This window comes from Puma concolor, chromosome B3 (assembly GCF_028749965.1).
Source record: "Puma concolor isolate L17-30 chromosome B3, mPumCon1.1.hap2, whole genome shotgun sequence".
Classification (NCBI taxonomy): domain Eukaryota; kingdom Metazoa; phylum Chordata; class Mammalia; order Carnivora; family Felidae; genus Puma; species Puma concolor.
The window spans coordinates 87,165,536-87,180,715 of record NC_141672.1 but is presented as its reverse complement, the minus strand read 5'-3'; the positions used below and the strand labels follow the sequence as shown (position 1 = coordinate 87,180,715).

General features: G+C 40.5%; 1 protein-coding gene and 1 non-coding gene across 2 annotated transcripts in view; both read right to left on the bottom strand.

Annotated features, from left to right (window-relative positions):
• Positions 1 to 4,995: 4,995 nt before the first annotated feature.
• CHP1 (calcineurin like EF-hand protein 1) overlaps positions 4,996 to 15,180 on the bottom strand; it is a 45,978-nt gene continuing 35,793 nt past the window's right edge. Inside the window, exons 5-7 of the mRNA XM_025918815.2 lie at positions 11,915 to 11,976; positions 7,132 to 7,254; positions 4,996 to 6,974 (exon numbers count right to left, since the gene is read on the bottom strand). Of these exons, the coding sequence (XP_025774600.1) occupies positions 6,921 to 6,974; positions 7,132 to 7,254; positions 11,915 to 11,976 (239 nt within the window). The 3' untranslated portion in view covers positions 4,996 to 6,920. The remainder of the gene's footprint in view (positions 6,975 to 7,131; positions 7,255 to 11,914; positions 11,977 to 15,180) is intronic.
• Positions 8,834 to 8,942, bottom strand: LOC112856571 (U6 spliceosomal RNA). The gene has a single exon (XR_015253077.1). It is a non-coding gene; the product is annotated as a U6 spliceosomal RNA (small nuclear RNA).

Here is a 15,180-nt window from a genome sequence, read left to right as displayed (position 1 = left end):
AGAGCCCAGTGTGGGACTCAAACTCATGGACAGTGAGATCATGACCTGAGCCGAAGTTGGATGCTTAACCAACTGAGCCACCCAGGTACCCCTAGGATAGTCTCTTCAATCCAGGATATTGGCAGGGTCGATTGATATTTAACTCAGTTATTAAAATATTAAAATGCTTCCACACTTGCTCTAGAGTACCATTGTCCCAAACCCAAGTTTTCTTTGCCTGCCTCCTCTTACACTCAGGACTCTCCCGAACATACCTTCTATCAGCAACCGAAGGGTTTACTGCCCAGAATAGCAGAGGATCTCTGGGACTCAGCTTTAACCGTACATTCTGATAGATCAGTGCAGTACTAGCTAAAAAATATTTTGAAAATCATTCCCCAATATAGATAGTTTTCTTCCTAGGGCACTGGCAAATAGAAAAGAACCAAATACAAAACCATAAAATAGTGTCAACAGGGATTATACAGAGTGTTTCTCATTTATTTCCTCTTCCTAACAATCATGTCCTTCATGTTTAAAAATTCTGCAGATATACCTATGTGTGTTCCTATAAACACACACACACACACACACACACACACACACACACACCAAAAACAAAAATAAAAATAAAAATAAAAACTACTTTTGTAAAATATTGTTATATATACATGGAGAACGTAGTAATTATGTTATGAACCAATTAGGCAGGAATTCTAGATCATCTGGGTAAACTTCTGTTGTAATTTAGTAATTCTGCAAGATTCCTGACAAAAATGTTCATTAAAGATTTTGCTTAAGCAATTCTAGCAACTAAGGGCTAGGGAATGCACTAGTATTGGCAATATCCTGTTCCTCATTTGAATAGTATTATAATTATTAAGAAATTCTTCCTTGGGGCACTGGGCTAGCTCAGTCAGTGGAGCATGTGATTCTTGATCTTGGGGTTATGAGTTTGAGCCCCATGTTGGGGGTAGAGATTACTTTAAAAAATAAATTTGAATTTAAAAAAATAATTTTTTTTTAATTTATATTAAGGAGCAACAGGCCAAGAATAAGCAGGCCGATTTTAATTTTTTTTTTTCAACGTTTATTTATTTTTGGGACAGAGAGAGACAGAGCATGAACGGGGGAGGGGCAGAGAGAGAGGGAGACACAGAATCGGAAACAGGCTCCAGGCTCCGAGCCATCAGCCCAGAGCCTGACGCGGGGCTCGAACTCACGGACCGCGAGATCCTGACCTGGCTGAAGTCGGACGCTTAACCGACTGTGCCACCCAGGCGCCTCCTTGTATTAACCATTTTTACAGCTTTATGTTACTTAAAAAAATTAGTAAACATCACACTTCTATGTCTTTGTCCTTGGATGCGGAAAAGGATTGGATGATAGAAAAGTGCATGGCATGACAGATTTTCCTTAAATCCAATACTTTTATTTTAAATCTTTTATTTTAAACAGCTATATTGAGCTATAATTCACATACCATACCATCCACCCATTTGAACAGTACAATACAATGGCTTTTAGAATATTCACAAAATTGTGCATTCATCAACACAATTTTAGAATATTTTCATTACTCCAAAAAGAACTCCATACCTCCTGGCTGTCACTCCCCAATCTCCCATCCAGGCCTTGGAATCATACAGTATTTATCCTTTTGTGACTGACTTATTTCTTAGCATAATATCCTCAAGGTTCATCAATGTTATAGCATGTGTCAGAATTTCCTTCCCTTTTAAGGCTGAATGATATTTCATTGTATGTATATGCTATGTTTTGTTTTTCCATTTACATGTCAAGAGGCATTTAAGTTGTTTCCACCTCTGGCTATTCTGAAAAGTGCTACTATGAACATGGGTATATGAATTATCTCTTTAAGATCCTGCTTTTAGTTATTTTGGGCATATGCTGATAAGTGGAATTTCTGGATTGTATGGTAATCCTATTTTTAATTTTTTATGGAACTGCCATACTGTTTTCCATAGCAACTGCATCCATATTACATTCCTACCAACAGTGCTCCAGGGTTCCACAATTGGGTTGTCTTTTTACTACTGAGTTGTAATTTATATATTGTAAGTACAAGTCCCTTATCAGAGATATGATTTGCTAATATTTTCTCCCATTCTTTTCACTTTCTGTATGGTGTCCTTTGAACCACCAAAACGTTAAATTTTGATGATGTCCAGTTTATCTACTTTTTATTTGTTGTACTTTTGGTGTCCTATCTGAGAAACCATTGCCTAATCCAAGGTCATAAAGATTTATGCCTATATTTTCTTCTGTAAATTTTAGCTCTTACACTTAGGACTGGATACATTTTGAGGTTTTTTTTTTTTTTTTTTTAATGGTGTGAGGTAGGGATCCAACTTTATTCTTTGCATGAGGATATCTAGTTGCCCCAGTTATACCAAAAGACTGTTGTCTCCCCCATTGGATTGTTTTGGCATTCCTGTTAAAGATGAATTGATCATATATGTGAGGATTTATTTCTAGACTCACAATTCCACTCCATTTCTCCGTAATCTATTCTTATGCCAATACCACAGTGTTTTGATTACTCTAGTTTTGTAGTAAGTAAATTTTTAAACTGGGAAATGTGATTCCTCCAATTTTGTTCTTCTTTTTCCTGAAAAAGAAAAATGTTCTCTTAACACCGGTATTTATTTATTTATTTATTTATTTATTTATTTATTTATTTATTTATTTTTGACAATGATCTTTTAGATTCTTGGTGCATGATTATTCAACTACCATCTTCAAATACAACTATAATATAATCAAATATTCTCCATCTTCAACATATAAATACTTACTTATCTCATTGGTCTGATGTATAAAGTTAACAACTGTTTGAAATAAGTGGAAGGAGAATAATTTGGCATATTCAATTATTTGCCAAAGACATCAGCACCCTGGTTACCATCAAATTCTTTTCCATGTCTTCACAAACCACGTAATGACACATTCTAATATTTTCCCAAGGAATAACAGTGTCTGACTGGCTCAGTCAGTAGAGCATGCAACTCTTGATCTCAGGGTTGTGAGTTCGAGCCCCACATTAAATGTAGAGATTCTAAATAAATAACCTTAAAAAAATAATAAAAAGTAAAATAAAATTTTCCCAGGGAATAATGTCAAACAGATGAGTGGATCATTAATGAAATCTTCTCTTTTCCCCTTTTGCAAACTTTGCTGATATCTGCCTCTTTCTGTTCTCTAGCCATCCCCCAATATCTATGATATCTCATAGATTAGAACTCCTGGGCACAGGTGAGGAGTGCACAGAATACAGTTACTTTTTGCAAACACACATTGTATGCTACCCAGATTTGTGATTCTGTCTCTACATCTGCCAGGAAGAGGCAGCAGGCAGCACAAAATACATCCAAAATTTAGCACATGCATTCTTCTGAAAATGAGTTTTATTCAGAAATTGAGTCAGTTCTTAGAAAATGTTTCATAAAGGGGCACCTGGGTGGCTCAGTCGGCTAAGCATCTGACTTCAGCTCAGGTCATCATCTTCTGGTTCATGGGTTCGAGCCCTGCATCGGGCTCTGCAATGACAGCTCGGAGCCTGGAGCCTGCTTTGGATTTTGTGTCTCTCTCTCTCCCACTGTCCCTTTTCCACTCATGCTCTGTCTCTCTTGGTCTCTCTCTCAAAAATAAATAAAACATTAAAAAAGTGTTTCATAAAATAATGGAAGTCTCCGTGTCACCTTTCTCCTAGCTGTCATTCTGCAGAGAATATTTTAATAACTACTAGAAATTTGCTCTTCCATTATTGGCAGAACCACAACTCCTACCCTCAAGAAATTCAGCATCATGGAGAATAATGCTTTCTCTCCATAATCTATACAGTTGTTTGCAGATATAAGCCTCTAACCCATGTCACCATTTGATGTCACTATCAATCATTTCTTTTTCAAAAGTGAGAAGGAAAAAGATATGACATCTGTATAAAATCAGACAGGAGTCACTGAGCTCAACCAGGGCACATAGCATTGAGTACATAGATTCAAGTACAGCCTGAATGGCATGAAGTAATGTTAAAAATTTCTCTTTATTATCAGTGATGTTTCACTTAATTTCCATTTTATTGAAGTTTACACCCATAAAAACCAGCACTTTTTAGACCCTTCTTAATGACTTGAGGTCTTTTTTATAAACTCATGCTGCAATGCCTTCGGGGTTAATGACCTATTTAGGATTAGTCTACACAGGACTGTTTACTGAGCTATTTAGTTTTTTATATGGTCTCCTTTGTCAGGAGCCCTTCCTGGTTGTCAGCATACTATTTTTTACTGTAGCCACAAGACTGCTGTTCCTGTGGCCATGATCAGTAACATTAAGTTTTCTCCAAAACAGTGACTTCATCTATTTTGCACTTTCACTGAATCCTAACATTAGATTCAACGTGAAACAAAACTAACACCGTGCAAGTCATTGGAATGAACTTTTGAGGCAGAGGGATGGGAAAGGACAAGAGGGTATTGTGTTAGAATTTGTATGACTGATTCCAGCTATTATTACTGCTTTGGGTCCTGTAGCATGCCATTAAATCTAAAAAGAGATATTCGTACCCTACAGACGAAGCAGTCACTGAGTCTTAAAAGATATGAAAAGCCGTGTAACAACAACTGGGTATAATACGTCACTGAGGCTGCACAGGCATGAGGGGGTGGACAACTTAATGTCATGCAATAAACACACAGCCTACTTTTAAAGGTCTTTTCTATATTTAAAAAGCCAGGGAGTCAAGAACAGAAGTGGAATCCTACCTGGAGTGAATGGAAAGTGACTGAAGTAACAAAGCTGTGCCCAGAGACACACAGTACACACCCCTAGGATGCGAATGTCCCCACATCCTATGTCCAGGCAGCAGTAGAGCAAACATGCATTTGATAGTACAGATGTAAACCTGAATAAAGGAAACACGGTTTGGGATTTCATACTTGAAGAAGGGGACTGAGTTCTATAAAATTCTTAGAAACACATGGACAAAATTAAGTTATTTTGTTTTAACCACAAGTATTTATTGATGGATCGAAGAATACAATTTTAATGGAACAGTAAGGCACAACTGTGGATTCAAACAGTTTGCTATACAGCCAAAAGGAGGAAAAAGCCATAAACTTAGGAACTTTAAATATGCAAGTCAAGGAGCCTCTGAAGTACCTCTCTAACAGACCAGTGTCAGAAAATTCTTCCCTTTTATACATTTCCTATAATACATCACTTGATCACAAAGTTAGACCGATACCTCATTAAGAATTTCTCAGTCATTTATACTTGAGTCATCCAGCCTGGCCACTCCTGTTTCCCACCCTTCCCAATCCCTTTGCAGCATTTCTGTTTTTAAGCAATTCCCTTCTTGGATAGCCTTCCAAAGCAAGGAAACAAGCAAGCAAGCAAGCAAGCAAGCAATCAATGAGTCAGAGAAAATCGGCCAAGGGCAGATATACAGACATAAAGACTCATAAACAGATGTTAGGATGACAACAGCCTGATTCAGACAGGACGATACCAAGCTGGATAGGCAGAGAAGTTGCTCTGGCTCATGCAAAAGCCTGTAATGCCACTTCAGGTCGTGCCACTGGTGCCAGACTCCTTGTTTCCAAGATATTAGTGGTTTACAAGAGGAGCTAGGAAGTCAACGTAACCAGGTAGTTAATAATACATTCAGTGCTTTGGACCTCTTTTAGGAGCCGACTATGGCTTCCAGCATTAATATTTGCCAACGGTAAAATTCAGAGAGAATTTTGTGCAAAACATCAAGACACTGAAGATAACCTTTAAATCTCTTGGACTGGGATGAATTAGGCACTTCCATTACACTAATCTTCCAGTTTGGAAATGTGAAATGAAAAACATTCCAGGGCACATAACACTGAGGCATAAACCATGCTGCAGAAGTGGGGACATACCAGGCTTTTAGAATGCCCAGGCTCCTTGTTCAAAAAGCCATGAGAAACGCCCCAAGCATATTGGCAGAGCAGCCATTCTGGTGGTGATGATGCCCCCAAACTAAATAAACCTGCAGGCATATGGCTATTTTCTGAAGAGTCAACACTGTACTAACATGAGTAGCCACGTAGGTGTGTATATTGATAATCAGAGGCCAGAGGTAGAGCGACCTGGGCAAGCCACCTAGCACACTTGGCTCTACACCTCTCACCAAGGCCACTACCTTTCAAGAAGAACATCCCCAACCAACGGCCCTTTGATGACAGAGCAGAGTGCAGGGGACCAGAGATGATCATTTTTCTGAGAGAAATGTTGGTTATGGAAAACCTCCTGGAGAGGCAACATCCCAGAGACCCATTTAAGAATGAAGATAGACAAAAACTGCCAGACCACTGCACTATCCTGCCAAGTGAGAAATACATTTAACAGGCACAGCTTAGGGTGCCAAGTAGAACAGAGGGACTGAAGCTTAAAGAAAAGCAGAGAGATTGAAAGACAAAGTGAATGATCTGTTGGGTGAGAGAGAAGTAGAAAGCGAGGGATGAAAAAAGATATAAAAAAAAGATGAAGGAGCATGCCAAAGCCTGGCTGGAGGGAAGGCAGCACGGTTTCGTCTACATCCAGTGAAAGAGCTTTGCTGGTTGGTTCTTGGCAGGAGTCCCTCTCTCATTTTCTCAGACTGGATGGACATGTGGCATTCAGCAGCAAACCAGGGGAGATGGTATTTAGAAATGGAGATAGCTGGCGAATGATACTGAACAGAAATAGACGGGTGTACCATTCTGTAATGCCCTGTTTATACACCAAAGGCAGGTTTGTGTTGACAGACCGTATTTGGGGTTCTCATGCAACAGCAGTAGTACTGTGGGAGAAGGCGGAATGATGGGGTGGAGGTGGGGCTGGTGGTGAGGAGGACTCTCAAGTTCCAGTTCTTAAATACTCAAAAGCAAGAACAGTTTGGTCTCAGTCCTTTAGTGAAGAAATCGGATGCTCATTTTCTGTTCTACGTCCACCTTCTCCAAAACCTGGAAAAAAAAAGACAAAACAAAACCCAATTACAGTTATGCAGGTCAAAAGAGGAGATACTGTCCCAAGTTCTTATCTGAATGTTTTTCTCCCTCCCTCCTGTACAACAATTTTAAAGCTTTTCAACATTTTCAAACCAAGAGGTGACTGACTGACCTTAACAAACTCTGTAAAAGAGATGGCGCTGTCCCCATCCTGATCAGCCTCCTGGATGGTCCTGTCTGCAATGCTGCCCAGCTGCTCATCTGAGATATTTACTCCGACCATCATACGTAGCACCTGCAAGACCAAAAGCCAGGAATTACAGGAGACTTGGGGGTCAGGGGAACTCTTTTATGAAGATTAAAGGAAAATTCACTCCCACCCTCTTTTCCTTTGATGTCCTTAAATATAACGGCCAGAAAGCTGAAACCCTTGTCTTCTCGTCTAGGCCATTCTAGATAAAGATGTGAGCAGAACTCTTTGGCAAGGTCACTGGAAAGGAAGGCAAAGTTTCACTAGGGGAGAGTCGTTTGCATTCTGCTCTTCCCGTGCTTCCTGTCTGGAATATAAATATGATGCTTTGGTGGCGTAGCAGCCATCTTGCGACTATGAGGTGAAAGTCGTATGTGCTATGCATGCCAGAGCAAGAATACAGAAGCCTGATTCCTGGACGTCACTCAGGTACAGCACCAACCCAGATAATCTATCCCAAGATTTCTTATTGCATGAGGCAAACTAGTTCCTTATTGGTTTAAGTCAGTTTGGTGGAGCTTTCTAGAAACCCCACATGAATGCAGTAGTCTTCTTTGAAGCAGCGGATTATATTAAACCAGCTATTTCTCAAGTATAATCAAGAAACATAAAGACACTTGAAGGCTTAAATACTAAACCCTTCTTTTGAGAAAAATAACAAAAATATTTAAAGGGCTATAGTAAAGAGAATTTGAACACTGTTTCACCAAATTTGTTTCACACATAACCAAGAGCCCCCCTCCCCTCAATTCTTTAGGGCATAAATATACTCTGGAAATTGCTACTTTAAGCACAATAAGCAACCGTAGTGATATGAAACGAGGGACAGGGTGCTTTTGTGATGCCTCACATTACTGTAGTCAGCCACCTCTGTCTTCAGAGATAAGAGTTGAGCTTTTCCACAAGAAAGGCCTTCCAGCCCAGCTGTTCACAAGCCTTCCTTTCCCCCACCTCTTACATCCTTATCCAATCTCATGACACAGACTTTTAAAAGTAAATTACAGGATTTTCTGAAAAGAAAAAAAGAGCTGAAATATGGATTTGCATCAACACTGGTTATTTCTTTTCACAAACTGATTCTTGAAAATTGGAAGGTGTACGTTTGGGGTACAAATTGTACCCCAAATTGGGGTACATATTGAAGGATTAATAGAAAGAGGCAATCCTGGCAAAAACAATAAATGGACAAGTCATTTGCCATCTTCCCCGATCGTCTGTGGCTGACTAGACAAATTCATCCTCAAATAGCACCTTCTTCAGATCTGCATCCAATTATTCCTGAGGTGTTTTATTTTTAGAATTAGAGAACTGCATTGAGCATGTGTGCTCTGTGGGGATAGGAGTGGTGTTGTCTGAGGAATCACTCATACAATCTGTTCAAGAGGACAAGAGGGTCTAGAAGTGGCTTGATCCAGGTCCCAGCGACCAGTGGCCCATGTAGTCGTCCAGGCCTCTGTGCCCAGTCAGCTATCCACAGTGGCACTGAGGGCTGTAGTTGGAAGTTCATTAGCAAACAGGGCTTTCATTATTCCCACTTGGTTAATATCTGCTAAGGTTTGTTGTATATTCCTTTCATCAGTGTAAGAAAGCTCCCTTCTATCTGTTTTTATGTCTTTTTTTTTTAATTAATATGTAAAGGTTCATAAATTTGCATGTCATCCTTGCAGGGGCCCTGCTAATTAATCTTCTCTGTATCATTCCAATTTTAGTATATGTGCTGCCAAAACGAGCACTTTCTATGACTTCTTAAAAAATCATGAATGAGGGTGCCTGGCTGGCTCAGTCAGTTGAGCATCTGACTCTCCATTTCAACTCTTGATTTAGGATCGGGTCTTGACCCCAGGGTTGTGGGGTCGAGTCCTGCACTGGGCTCTGCACTGAGGGTGGAGCCAGCTTGGGATTCTTTCTCTCTCCCTCTGCCCCTCTCCCCTGCTTGCGCTCTCTCTCTCTAAAATTAAAAAAAAAAAAGGGGGGGGGATGCCTGGGTATCTCAGTCAGTTAAGTGTCTGACTCTTGATTTTGGGCTCAGGTCATGATCTTACGGTTTGTGAGATCGAGCCCCGCAATGGGCTCTGTGCTGACAGCATGGAGCCTGCTTGGAATTCCCCACCCCCCTCTCCCTCCCTCCCTCCCATGTGTGCGTGCTCTCTCTCTTTCAAAATAAATAAATAAATTTTAAAATAAAAAAAAAGGATTTAGGGGTGCCTGGGTGGCTCAGTTGGTTAACTGTCCAACTTCAGCTTAGGCCATGATCTCACAGTTCATAAGTTTGAGCTCCATGTTGGGCTCTGTGCTGACAGCTTAAGCCTGGAGACTGCTTCAGATTCTGTGTCTCCCTTTCTCTTTGCCCCTCCCTGGCTCACGCTCTGTCTCTCTCCCTCTCAAAAAAAAAAAAAAAAAAAAAAAAAATTAAAAAAAATCATGAATGGATGATGAATTTTGTCAAATGCTTTTATTCTGTGGAAAAGACCGATTTTTCTTCTTTAATCTGTTAATATGGCAAAGTATATTAATTTTCTAATTAAAAAAATGTTTTTAATGTTTATTTTTGAAAGAGAGAGAAAAAGAGACAGAGAGTGAGCAGGGGAGGGGCAGAGAGAGAGGGAGACACAGAATCTGAAGCAGGCTCCAGGCTCTGATCGCTCAGCACAGAGCCCAATGTGGGGCCCGAACTCACAAACTGAGAGATAATGACCTGAGCCAAAGTCAGATGTTTAACAGACTGAGACACGCAGGCACCCCTTTTAATTTTCTAATTTTAAACTAACTTTGAATTCCTGATATAGACCCACCTTGGCCAGAATCCAATATCCTTTTTATACACTGCTGGATTTAATCTGCCAATATTTTGTTTAGGATTTTTACATCTATGTGAATGAAAGGGATTGTGCTGTAATTTTCTTTTCTTTTTTTAAAGTTTGTTTATTTATTTTGAGAGAGAGACAGCGAGAGAGAGGGAGGGAAGGGCAGAGAGAGACAGAGAACAAGAGAATCCCAAGCAGGCTCCGTCCTGTCAGCACAGAGCCTGACATGGGGCTCCAACTCCTGAACCATGAGATCATGACCTGAGCTGAAATCGAGAGTCAGATACTCAGCTGACTGAGCCACTCAGGTATCCCTGTAATTTTCTTATGCAGTCTTTATAAGGTTTTCACATCAAAGTTATGCTAGCCTCATAAAATGAGTAGAGCAACTATCTTTATTACAGTATAATTGGTATACAATAAACTATACATATTTAAAACGTGCAATCTGTTAAGTTTTGACATATGTAGACACACATAAAACCATCACCACGATCAAGATAATGAACATATCTGTCATCTCCAAGAGTTCAACCAGGACTTTTTATAAAAATCATACTAGAAAACAACCACTCAGTCTTCCCCTAGGAGAAACTCACCACAAACTTTTAAATATCCACTGAATGAATAGTTAAGAATTGCATATCACCAAATATTTTGGACATGGAAGTGTCCAGGAAGATGAAATTTGTTTTCTTCTCACTTTGGTAACATGTTCATATCCTCTTCCTGCTAGGGTAAAACTAGTTCTCTGTCATCTCGACAGCTCATGAACACATTTGTCCTCAAGTCAGTTTGGCCCTGAGGAACACTCTGGTGGCACTGACTGGCATTCTGGCCATATGATCTCCCCACTCTGGCTTTTTTAAAATCCTAGTAATAGAAAATAAATCAACCCACCACTCCAAAAAATCTTTCTGGCAACCAGATCTGGGCCACAGGATGAAAACATTCAACTATAGAGCAACTGCCTCTGCCTTTTCTCCTCAGAACTCAGAAGCCCATATATAGCAATTTTAAATAAACTCTTCTCATTGAAGAATGATATCCCCAACTCAAAAGCAAAGAACGTTAACATTGACCTGCAGACTGTTTTGAATTTTGTGCTCAGACATAGAAATATAGAAATACCTTGGGTTGGTCCTTAATTTGGCCTGAGTAATCTTCAGCTTAGAAGACTTCTCAGGACACTGAGTGAGTTCACATTTACTTCAGGGTGAGTGGAAACCACTTTACTTTTTAGGTGTATCTAGAAATAGAGAAATCTCCTCATGGAAATTCCTGAATGTGTTAGCCTCCTAGGGTCCTCCAGATTCGTAAGTATTAAAGAAAAGAGAAAAGGAGAACTTTCTTCCCTCTAACTGTGTATTTAAGGAAGGCGGGGAGGGGAAGGGGAGGGCAATGCTAAGAGGATGAAATGCTAGTAGTCACTGCTAGTGCAAAGACAGGGAATTGTCTTCAGAAGCAACAAAAGACAGTGAGCAGGTGGCTCAGTGTACACTGGCCCAGCAAAAGCTCCTTGACTGTTATGTCAAGGCCAAGGACAGACGAGACAGCAGCATTTACCCAAGTGTCATCAGAATTACCTGGATGTCAATAAGCTGACGTGACAATAACTCAACTATCTGACTTAGACCATCTCGCATAGTTTAGCTCTGCTGGTCAGCACCCAAAAGACATTTAGTTAGCTTTTAAATAGCAGAGACATCTGTCTTTGAGAACTCAATGAGCCATTTCAAGTTTCCCTAGGTCATCTGGCTCTGACTTATAGTTAGGACAGGATTCTGCACCAGCAGGTGGCAAATAAATGCTTACTGAAAGAAAGAACAATTCCTGCCCAAAAGAGTAAGCAGGCAGAGGCCCCAACAGTTGTTCGCATGCATGGCAGCTCTCCCACCTACCTGTAATAGCTCATCACGGGAAATCTTGTCATCTTTATCCAAATCATATAGTCGAAAAGCAACTGGTAGGGAAAAACAAAAAGTTACTGGAAATTCAGTAGTGTTTTGCCCCTTCTCAAGGAAGTAAATATGTAAAGGACGCTAGACAGAAATTTGACAACAAATAGTTTTTTAAGAGCAGTACACGTTACTTCCAGAGCTTTTAAAGACCTAACACTTAAGAAATTGAAATGCATCTCATAATTGATGGCATCCTAACCTTGATAAAATATGTCCCTTCTTCAGGCAAATCAGAGAACTTAATAATAAAAAGAAACAATTGCGTGTCCTTTATCTTACCTTAGAATGTTTAAAAAACAAACAAGCCCATTAGTAGTTCTATACATGAGGTCATCTCACAAAACCCATGCACCGCTCACAGGGTGCCAGCCTTAGGTGCCACGCAGGCAAAGAAGCAGACTACACAAAACAGTGCTCTGGGAAAATGGCCACTTTGGGAAATTTGTGCCAAATTTCAAGTCACTGTCTTCCATGCTGGAGCCCTGAAAATAAAGAACTTGAGCTGCAAATAAAAATGCTGAGAATCTGATGGTCTCCTGGCCTTACCATGTTTCTCTCCTGTTAATAATAAATACGTTTTCTGGAAACTAGGATATGTAAGAGACAATTCATGTTGCTGAAGAGCTACCACTGCATGATTTTACTGGCACTATGAAAAATCACAATGAGGAGGTGACTGCCTTGTAATTATAGCTGAATGGAGTGCGGTTTTGAGGCTTGGATTCGCTTACAGTACGCCACTAACATTTTTTGTTTTGGGTAGGGTTCTGTGAATACTAAAAAGCCAAAATCCACTTCTCTAATTATTTTATTTTTTTTTTAAATGAGTATTTTATTTTTTTTTTAAATTTTTTTTTCAACGTTTTTATTTATTTTGGGGACAGAGAGAGACAGAGCATGAACGGGGGAGGGGCAGAGAGAGAGGGAGACACAGAATCGGAAACAGGCTCCAGGCTCTGAGCCATCCGCCCAGAGCCCGACGCGGGGCTCGAACTCACAGACTGCGAGATCGTGACCTGGCTGAAGTCGGACGCTTAACCGACTGCGCCACCCAGGCGCCCCTGATTATTAAGATACAGATTTAGGTCTTGTCCTCAGCAGCTCATAAGCTAGTAGAGGAGAGCAACACACACTACTCACTTCACTACATTTGCAGTGTTATCATACATCTGAAATGCTGGGGAACAAAACGTATGGCACGTATGCCTTTCTGGTTCAGTAACATTTGAACATAGTCTTGAAAGACAGACAAATCTGATGACAGATGGCATTCTAGGCAGAGCTCACACTAGGTACAAAGGCATGAGAACCCGGATGAGTATCTACAAATTTAAACATCACCCCTCCTCCACTCCTTACCCCTACCGCTGCCAAAAGGAGGCGAGTCCACTGAACGTTAAAAAATTTTAGAAAAATCTAACCTGCTCGTTATAAGGTACATATTAGAATTCTAGAGGAGAGGGGCGCCTGGCTGGCTCAGTTGGGAGAGCATGCGACTCTTGACCTCAGGATTGTGAGTTTGAACCCCACATTGGGTGTGGACATAACTGAAATAAATAAACTTTTAAAAAATTCTAGAGGGGGAAATAACTGGGAAAGACTTTCTCTGATGTGTTTTCTCTTAATTTGGTTAGTTGATTAACTATCTTTACCAAATTTGAGAATTTATATGCTTAGGAGGTTACTATTTTTTTTAATTAAAAAAATTGTTTTTAATGCTTATTTATTTATTTGATTTTTTTTTGAGAGAGAGAGAAAGAGAGGGACTAAGTGCGAGCGGGGGAGGGGGAGAGAGACAGGGAGACACAGAATCTGAAGCAGTCTCCAGGGCACAGAGCCCAACGTGGGGCCCGAACTCGTGAACCACGACATCATGACCTAAGCCAAAGTTGGCCACCCAAGTGACTGAGCCACCAAGGCGCCCCATGGAGGTTTGGATTCCAAAGGAAAGGAGACAAAGATCATTAGTATTCCTAAAGGAATATCTGTGTTACCTATTAAGCAATCTTCAGGATGATTTCAGAAGGGAAATCTATATATAATCCATATATAGTTATGCTATATAACCCATAAATAACTTTCTGAATTTTTTTAAACAACATTTTTTTGTTTCTTTTTTAAAACAACCATTTATTTTCATTTTTTAAAAAGTAATCTCCATGCCCAATGCGGGGCTCCAACTCATGACCTTGAGATCAAGAGTCGCATGTTCTACTGACTGAGCCAGCCAGAATTTTTTAATCAGGTACCTGTTATAAACACACCCCTTTCGGGGCACCTGGGTGGCTCAGTCGGTTGAGCATCCAGCTTTGGCTCAGGTCATGATCTCATGGTTTGTCAGTTTGAGCCTGGCATCAGGCTCACTGCTGTCAGCACAGAACTGGCTTCAGATCCTGTCTCTCCCTCTCTCTGCTCCCTTCCTGCTCACGCTCTCTCTCCCTCTCTCAAAGATAAGTAAACATTAAAAGAAAAACAACCCACCCCTTTCTGCCAAGGTATTTACAGAAGCTAGAACTGTTAATTCTTAAAACCTAGCTGCCAAGGACTGAAGGTTTCTATCCCCCCAATCCCGACCAAAATTCCTATGTTAGAACCCTCAATCCCCAATGTGATGCTACTAGGAGGTGGGGCCTTTGGGAGGTAATTAGGGTTAGATGAGGTCATGAGGGCGGGGCCCTTGTGATGGAATTAATGCACTTATAAAAGAAGGAGACAGGAAATCTCTCCTTCTGTCTGTCTCCACCTCTTTCCCCAAGTGAGAATAGGGCAAGAAAACGGGAGCCCCTTCTGGGTGAATCAGGACACTCGCCAAAGAACCTGACTATGCTGGCCCCCTGTTCTCAGACTTCTAGTCTCCAGAAATGTGAGAAATGTCTGTTTAAGCCACCCAGTCCATGGTATTCTATTTCAGCAGCCTGAGCAGACTAAGACATCAGGTAAATTCAGAGATTACCTGAAAGGACCTTTCAGAAAAAAAATGCAGCAATAGTAGTTACTTCTTAACTGACTTGGATTCCAATCAGGCAGTTATGGCCCTGAACCAGCAAACACATTTTTCCCAAGATAACAAATGATCAAATGCACAAATGACCGAGCCTTTTTGTTAACAATGCTCTATTTTCTCTTCTCATCTCTCCCTCTCTTTCTCTCTTTTTTAATTAAGTAGGCTTCATGCCCAGTGCAGAGCCCAACACAGGGCCTGAACT